This window comes from Bos javanicus, chromosome 29 (assembly GCF_032452875.1).
Source record: "Bos javanicus breed banteng chromosome 29, ARS-OSU_banteng_1.0, whole genome shotgun sequence".
Classification (NCBI taxonomy): domain Eukaryota; kingdom Metazoa; phylum Chordata; class Mammalia; order Artiodactyla; family Bovidae; genus Bos; species Bos javanicus.
Window position 1 is genome coordinate 27,664,841 of NC_083896.1, and position 9,503 is coordinate 27,674,343.

The 9,503-nt window shown below is 36.4% G+C and overlaps 1 protein-coding gene across 1 annotated transcript; it reads right to left on the reverse strand.

Moving 5' to 3' along the window:
• Window positions 1-8,293: 8,293 nt before the first annotated feature.
• On the reverse strand, window positions 8,294-9,283 carry LOC133241806 (olfactory receptor 143-like). The gene has a single exon (XM_061407724.1). It carries the CDS (start codon window positions 9,224-9,226, stop codon window positions 8,294-8,296), a length of 933 nt encoding a protein of 310 aa, XP_061263708.1. The 5' UTR covers window positions 9,227-9,283.
• Between the last annotated feature and the right edge of the window lie 220 nt (window positions 9,284-9,503).

Consider the following 9,503-nt stretch of genomic DNA (forward strand, 5'->3'; position numbering starts at 1 on the left):
AAGAGTCCGAAATGCAGTACTTGGATGCAATCTCAGAAACGACAGAATGATCTCAGTTAGTTTCCAAGGCAAATCATTCAATATCACAGTAATCAAAGACTATGCCCCAATCAATAGTGCTGAAGAAGCTGAAGTTGAATGGTTTTATGAAGACCTAAAAGACCTTTTAGAACTAACACCCCAAAAAGATGTCCTTTTCATTATAGGGGATTGGAATGCAAAAGTAGGAAGTCAAGAAACACCTGGAGTAACAGGCAAATTTGGCCTTGGAAGACGGAATGAAGCAGGGCAAAGACTAATAGAGTTTTGCAAAGATAATGCACTGGTCATAGCAAACACCTCTTCCAACAACACAAGAGAAGATTCTACACATCAACATCACCAGATGGTCAACACTGAAATCAGATTGATTATATTTTTTGCAGCCAAAGATGGAGAAGTTCTATACAGTCAACAAAAACAGGACCGGGAACTGACTGTGGCTCAGATAATGAACTCCTTATTGCCAAATTCAGACTTAAATTGAAGAAATTAGGGAAAACCACTTGACCATTCAGGTATGACCTAAATAACATCCCTTATGATTATACAGTGGAAGTGAGACATAGATTTAAGGGCCTAGATCTGATAGATAGAGTGCCTGATGAACTATGGACTGAGGTTCATGACATTGTACAAGAGACAGGGATCAAGACCATCCCCATGGAAAAGAAATGCAAAAAAGCAAAATGGCTGTCTGGGGAGGCCTTACAAATAGCTGTGAAAAGAAGACAAGCGAAAAGCAAAGGAGAAAAGGAAAGATATAAGCATCTGAATGCAGAGTTCCAAAGAATAGCAAGAAGAGATAAGAAAGCCTTCCTCAGTGATCAATACAAAGAAATAGAGGAAAACAACAGAATGGGAAAGACTAGAGATCTCTTCAAGAAAATTAGAGATACCAAGGGAATATTTCATGCAAAGATGGGCTTGATAAAGGACAGAAATTGTATGGACCTAACAGAAGCAGAAGATGTTAAGAAGAGGTGGCAGGAATACACAGAAAAACTGTACAAAAAAGATCTTCATGACCCAGATAATCACGAAGGTATGATCACTCACATAGAGCCAGACATATTGGAATGTGAAGTCAAGTGGGCCTTAAAAAGCATAGCTACAAGCAAAGCAAGTATAGGTGATAGAATTCCAGTTGAGCTCTTTCAAATCCTGAAAGATGATGCTGTGAAAGTGCTGCACTCAATATGCCAGAAAATTTGGAAAACTCAGCAGTAGCTGCAGGACTGGAAAAGGTCAGTTTTCATTCCAATCCCAAAGAAAGGCAATGCCAAAGAATGCTCAAACTACCACACAATTACACTCATCTCACATGCTAGTAAAGTAATGCTCCAAATTCTCCAAGCCAGGCTTCAGCAATATGTGAACCGTGAACTTCCAGATGTTCAAGCTGGTTTTAGAAGTCAGAGGAACCAGAGATCAAATTGCCAAAATCCTCTGGATCATAGAGAAAACAAGAGAGTTCCAGAAAAACATCTATTTCTGCTTTATTGACTATGCCAAAGCCTTTGACTGTATGGATCACAATAAACTCTGGAAAATTCTGAAAGAGATGGGAATACCAGACCACCTCACCTGTCTCTTGAGAAATTTGTATGCAGGTCAGGAAGCACCAGTTAGAACTGGACATGGAATAACAGACTGGTTCCACACAGGAAATGAGTATGTCAAGGCTGTATATTGTCACCCTGCTTATTTAACTCATATGCAGAGTATATCATGAGAAACACTGGGCTGGAAGAAGCTCAAGCTGAAATCAAGATTGCTGGGAGAGATATTAATCACTTCAGATATGCAGATGACACCACCCTTATGGCAGAAAGTGAAGAGGAACTAAAAAGCCTCCTGATGAAAGTGGAGAGTGAAAAAGTTGGTTTAAAGCTCAACATTCAGAAAACAAAGATCATGGATCTGGTCCCATCACTTCATGGGAAATAGATGGTGAAACAGTGGAAACAGTGTCAGACTTTATTTTGGGGGGCTCCAAAATCACTGCAGATGGTGACTGCAGCCATGAAATTAAAAGACGCTTACTCCTTGGAAGAAAAGTTATGACCAATCTACATAGCATATTGAAAAGCAGAGACATTAATTTTCCAACTAAGGTCCGTCTAGTCAAGGCTCTGGTTTTTCCAGTGATCATGTATGGATGTGAGAGTTGGACTGTGAAGAAGGCTGAGCGCTGAATAATTGATGCTTTTGAACTGTGGTGTTGGAGAAGACTCTTGAGAGTCCCATGGACTGCAAGGAGATCCAACCAGTCCATTCTGAAGGAGATCAGCCCTAGGTTTTCTTTGGAGGGACTGATATTAAAGCTGAAACTCCAGTACATTGGCCACCTCATGCGAAGAGTTGACTCATTGGAAAATACTCTGATGCTGGGAAGGATTGGAGGCAGGAGGAGAAGGGGGCGACAGAGGAGGAGATGGCTGGAATGCATCACTGAGTCGATGGACATGAATCTGAGTGAACTCCGGGAGTTGGTGATGGACACGGAGGCCTGGCGTGCTGCAATTCCTGGGGTCACAAAGAGTCGGACAGGACTGAGGGACTGAACTGAACTGAACTGAACTGAAGGCCATTACATCGAGGATTAGGTTTCAACATATGAATTAGAGGAGGACACAAACATTCAGTCTGTAGCAGTCTTTACTCAAAGATTGTACATTTTTACATATTAATTTTAGGTTTGACTTTGAAATTTTTCATTCATTCTTTGTATCTACAACCTAAGATCTATGTTTAGGATCATTCCAGTATATTGCATTGGATTTTGAAACTGCTATACTCACAGAATTAGGTAGAATGGGGAAATTCATGATGTAGCATTTTGGAAAAGAATCAAAATAAATAGAAAATTATTATGTGAATTGTAACTAGATATCCTGCTAAGAAACTCTAGAAATGTTTGTGATATTAAAAAGAGACACCAACACACAGAAATTCTTTGCATTCCTATACACTAATAATGAGAAAACAGAAAGAGAAATTAAGGAGGCAATTCCATACAGCATTACAATGAAAAGAATAAAATACTTAGAAATAAATCTACTTAAAGAAACAAAAGACTTATATATAGAAAAGTATAAAACACTGGTGAAAGAAATCAAAGAGGACACTAATAGATGGAGAAATATACCGTGTTCATGGACTGGAAGAATCAATATAGTGAAAATGAGAATACTACCCAAACCAATCTATAGGTTCAATGCAATCCCTATCAAGATACCAATGGTATTTTTCACAGAGCTAGAACAAATAATTTCACAATTTGTATGGAAATACAAAAAACTTCAAATAGCCAAAGCAATCTTGAGAAAGAAGAATGGAACTGGAGGAATCAACCTGCCTGACTTCAGGCTCTACTACAAAGCCACAGTCATCAAGACAGTATGGTAGTGGCACAAAGACCAAAATATAAGTCAATGGAACAAAATAGAAAGCCCAGAGACAAATCCACACACCTATGGACACCTTATCTATGACAAAGGAGGCAAGAATATACAATGGAGAAAAGACAATCTCTTTAACAAGTGGTGCTGGGAAAACTGGTCAACCACTTGTAAAAGAATGAAACTAGAACATTTTCTAACACCATACACAAAAGTAAACTCAAAATGGATTAAAGATCTCAACATAAGACCAGAAGCTATAAAACTCCTAGAGGACAACATAGGTAAAACACTCTCTGACATAAATCACAGCAGGATCCTTCTTTGGAGAGATGTCTGTTTAGTTCTTTGGACCATTTTTGGATTGGGTTGTTTATTTTTCTGGAATTGAGCTGCAGGATTTGCTTGTATATTTTTGAGATTAAGTCTTTGTCAGTTGCTTCATTTGCTATTATTTTCTCCATTCTCAAGGCTGTCTTTTCACCTTGCTTAGAGTTTCCTTTGTTGTGCAGAAGCTTTTAATTTTAATTAGGTCCCATTTGTTTATTTTTGCTTTTATTTCCAATATTCTGGGAAGTGCGTAATAGAGGATCCTGCTGTGATTTATGTCGGAGAGTGTTTTGCCTATGTTCTCCTCTAGGAGTTTTATAGTTTGCGGTCTTAACATTTAGATCTTTAATCCATTTTGAGTTTATTTTTGTGTAGGGTGTTAGAAAGTGTTCTAGTTTCATTCTTTTACAAGTGTTTGACCAGTTTTCCCAGCACCACACGTGAAAGAGATTGTCTTTTCTCCATTGTATATTCTTGCCTCCTTTGTCAAAGATAAGGTGTCCATAGGTGCATGGATCTATCTCTGGGCTTTCTATTTTGTTCCATGGATCTATATTTTGGTCTTTGTGCCACTACCATACTGTCTTGATGACTGTGGCTTTGTAGTAGAGCCTGAAGTCAGGCAGGTTGATTCCTCCAGTTCCATTCTTCTTTCTCAAGATTGCTTTGGCTATTCGAAGTTTTTTGTATTTCCATACAAATTGTGAAATTATTTGTTCTAGCTCTGTGAAAAATACCGTTGGTATCTTGATAGGGATTGCATTGAACCTATAGATTGGTTTGGGTAGTATTCTCATTTTCACTATATTGATTCTTCCAATCCATGAACATGGTATATTTCTCCATCTATTAGTGTCCTCTTTGATTTCTTTCACCAGTGTTTTATAGTTTTATATATATATATATAGGTCTTTGTTTCTTTAGGTAGATTTATTCCTAAGTATTTTATTCTTTTCATTGCAATGGTGAATGGAATTGTTTCCTTAATTTCTCTTTCTATTTTCTCATTATTAGTGTATAGGAATACAAGGGATTTCTGTGTGTTGATTTTATATCCTGCAACTTTAGTATATTAATTAGTAGAAGGAAAGAAATCTTAAAAATTAGGGCAGAAATACATGCAAAAGTAACAAAAGAGACCATAGCAAAAATCAACAAAGCCAAAAGCTGGTTCTTTGAGAGGGTAAATAAAGTTGACAAACCATTCACCAGACTCATCAAGAAACAAAGGGAGAAAAATCCAATCAATAAAATTAGAAATGAAAATAGAGAGATCACAACAGACAATACAGAAACACAAAGGACCATAAGAGACTATCAGCAATTATATGCCAATAAACTGGACAACTTGGGAGAAATGGACAAATTCTTAGAAAAGTACAACTTTCCAAAACTGAACCAGGGAGAAATAGAAAATCTTAACAGACCCATCACAAGCAAAGAAAATTGAAACTAATCAGAAATCTTCCCAGGTCCAAAAGCCCAGGTCCAGACAGCTTCACAGCTGAATTCTATCAAAAATTTAGAGAAGCTAACACTTATCCTACTCAAACTCTTCCAGAAAATTGTAGAGGAAGGTAAACTTCCAAACTCATTCTATGAAGCCACCATCACCCTAATACCAAAACCTGACAAAGATGCCACAAAAAAAGAAAATTACAGGCCAATATCACTGATGAACATATATGCAAAAATCCTTAACAAAATTCTATAAATCAGAATCCAACAACACATTAAAAAGATCGTACATCATGACCAAGTGGGCTTTATCCTAGGGATGCAAGGATTCTTCAATATCCACAAATCAATCAATGTAATACATCACATTAACAAATTGAAAAATAAAAGCCATATGATTATCTCAAAAGATGCAGAGAAAACCTTTGACAAAATTCAACATCCATTTATGACAAAAACTCTCCAGAAAGCAGGAATAGAAGGAACATACGTCAACATAATAAAAGCTATATATGTCAAGCCTACAGAAACCATTATCCTCAATGGTGAAAAATTGAAAGCATTTCCCCTAAAGTCAGGAACAAGACAAGGGTGTCCACTTTCACCACTACTATTCAACATAGTTCTGGAAGTTTTGGCCACAGCAATCAGAGCAGAAAAAGAAATAAAAGGAATCCAAATTGGAAAAGAAGAAGTAAAACTCTCACTATTTGCAGATGACACGATCCTCTACATAGAAAATCCTAAAAACTCCACCAGAAAATTACTAAATAAGCTATTTTAAAACTTATCTATCTCATGTCATTTAGCTAGATTTTGAGGACAAATGCACATGGGGGAAAATATAGCTGTAAGTACTGAATAAACTATGTTGGAAACATTTCATGACCTTTGTAGATATTAATTTAAAATTTAAATTATTTATTAAACCATAAATGAATGTTCAGTGAGCATTCTAGCATGCCTGTTATGTTTGATGATAAAGTAAGAAAAATAGGTATTTTCAACCTTTATCATATTAACATAAATTATCTAAAACTGAAAATATTCTTATATTTAAAGCTGTATTGTGATGATTTTATCTACTAGATAACATTTCCAAATAAATCTTAAAAATCCTAATGTAAATGTGTACTTGTTTCTGGAATGTAATTTTTCCATTGGTTGTATGAATGAAATATCAATTACCCAAAACCCCTTTTTTTAATTTATTTTATTGTAGTTGATGTACAATATTATATGAGTTACAATTGTACAATATAGTGATTCACAATTCTTAGAGGTTATTTTCCATTTAGTTATTATAAATATCTTAGCTATATCTTCTCTGTTGTACAATATATCCTTATAGCTTATTTTATGCATAATAATTTATACCTCTTAATCACCTATCCCTTTATCCTCTTCCCACTTCCTTTTCCCCACAGGTAAACATAAATTTGTTCTCTACATCAGTAAGTCTGTGTTTCTTTTGCTATATTCACTAATTTTTTTACAGTTTTCTGATTTCACATATAAGTGATATCATCTTTGTCTTTTTTTCCCTGACTTACTCCACTTAGCATAATACCCTCCAAGTCCATCCACTTTGCTGTAAATGGGAAATTTTCATGCTTTTGATGGATGAGTAATACTCCATTGTATATATTCACCACATCTTATCTATTCATCTGTTGAACATTTATCAGTTGCTCCCATATCTTGGCAATGATAGATAATGCTGCTATAAACATTGAAGTACAGAGATCTTTTTGAAATATCATACACATATTTTTCAAATATATACCCAGGAGTGGAACTGCTGGGATATATTGTATTTCTATTTTTAGTTTTTTTGAGATACATTCATAATGGAAAATTCCCATTTTGAAGCTCTTTCAGAAACAACTCTCCAGATGTTCTCTCTGTCCCTTCACAGCTTTTCTTTCCTTCCATGTTTTCATGAGGTGAACAGTGGGTTAAAGACTGGTCTCTGCATTTTTAGCTGTGTGATTCTGAGCAAGTAAGACAACTATTTACTCAGCCTCCCCCCCCGCCCCCCAAAAAAAAAGAAAAAAAATGAGACTTGTATTTTAAGACCATTTATAAAATTCTGACACATATTAACTACAGATTTAATTTTTCATCTAACAGACAAAAGGAATGAGTGAAATTTACAAATTAATAGAATACATCACAATAGAACAAGGTTTCTGCCAGATATTTTTGCTTTGCTTTGGAAAGTGGGAAATACATCTTCCTTTGCAAAGGGGAGGCCTCCTTGCACAGTGAGACAGCAAATTCTGACCACACACTTGATAACATATTCTGTAGCCAAAAATATCACTGTGTAAATTTAATCACAATTACAACCCACAGATAAATGGACAAGTTGATGACAATTTCAATTATATTTATGACAACATATCAACTGACCAATACAATAAAAAGAGGTATATGTTATTGGTCTGGATTCAGAGAGGTGAGTAGAATACTGTAGCTTATTCAAGTATCTTCAAGAATAAAAGAAAGAACTATGGCTGGTTCAACAAACTATTCAATTTCTTTACCTATGTTGCATATAAAATATAAAACAGGAGATATTACTAAAAGAATCCTGAAATTTTGGGGAAATGTTTACAACTTTACCATGTCCACATTTTTGTCATTACATTTCTGTTTGAATGCAATGGTAAGTAAAGATACTATTGAAATAGCAAAGGGCTCCGTGTAAGGAAAGCAAGAAAGAAAAGAATTGGTTAGACTGAACAGACACCCATAGCTTACCTTGGATGAGAATGACGCATAAGGAAAATAAGAGTTTTATCATTAGATGGGAAAGGTTATTGGTCCCTTGTCTGCAAGTGGTATTGGATCACTTAGGGCTGAGGATGATTCTTCAGGCAAAGAATAGGTTCACAGAGTTACATTATGTGGCAAGAGAAGAAAAGACCTCAGACATTAGAGATAAAGTTCTGTCAAGAAGACATTAGAAAGACAAATGATATGAAAAAAGAATCGGAGAAACAGGATAAAGTCGAGCAGAGAAAAGAAAAAAGGCAAAGAAATATAAATGACTTGGTTCAGTTTGTAATTCTCTTCAGGATTTTCTTCACAGCAATTTTGACATCCTTGTTCCTGAGGCTATAAATGAGAGGGTTCAGCATGGGTACCACATTGGTGGAAAACACTGTGAAAAACTTTCCCTGATCCACAAACCCAGAAGATGGTAGCTTGACATGAGTGAGCAGCCCAAATCCATAGAATAGACTAACTGTTGTAATGTGGGAACCACAGGTGCTCAAGGCTTTGGACCAACCTTTAGATGATGGTATATGAAGGATATTGAAAAGAATCAAAGCATAAGAAATAAAGATAATGAGGCTAGATAATATGACAACTGTTCCCACAACAGCAGAAACCACAATCTCATTGGCATATGTGCTGCTGCAGGAGAGCTGGAGCAGTGGGAAGATGTCACACAGGTAGTGGTTAATTATATTGGAATCACAAAATATCAGCCTCATCATAGATCCTGTGTGGACTATGGCCCCAGCAAAACTCATCACATATGAACCAGACATCAGCTGAGAACACACCTGAGGGGACATGGCCACTGTATACAGCAAGGGCTTACAGATGGCCACATAGCGATCATAGGCCATCGCTGTCAACACATAGCACTCAGAGTTGACAAAAAAGCAGAAGAAAAACAGCTGAGACATACATCCTGTAAAGGAGATGACATTCCTGTTGGAAATAAAGCTAATTAGCATTTTGGGAGTAAAGACAGATGAGTAACAGAGATCAATGAAGGACAGATTGAAGAGATAAAAGTACATGGGTGTGTGCAGGTGTGAATTTAGACAAATTAGAATCATCAAGAATAAATTGCCCACCACAGTGACCAGGTAGTTCAGCAGAAACAGAGAAAACAGGGGTAGCTGGAGTTTAGGTTGGTCTGTCAATCCCATAAGGATAAACTCACTCACGGAGGAGGTATTTTCCATAGTCATTTACTCCACAGTCGTGGTCTAGAGGAACAGGGGCAGAAAGTGATATTAACAAGGGAACTTAATGGAACTTCCCTCTTTGTCTCCAGAGTGAGAGCTAGATCTCTTGGTTTATAACCCCAGGGTTGTCTCAGCAAAGCATTCAAAATACAAGACTTCTGATGATTATTACTGCAGATTTCTCATTTTCTTCTTTCTGCCCTTAACTCCTTTTGTTTGTCTCTGTGCTGAACAAATGCAGATAGACTCTCAGTGTCTCTGCACAACGTTCCTGCCTCTC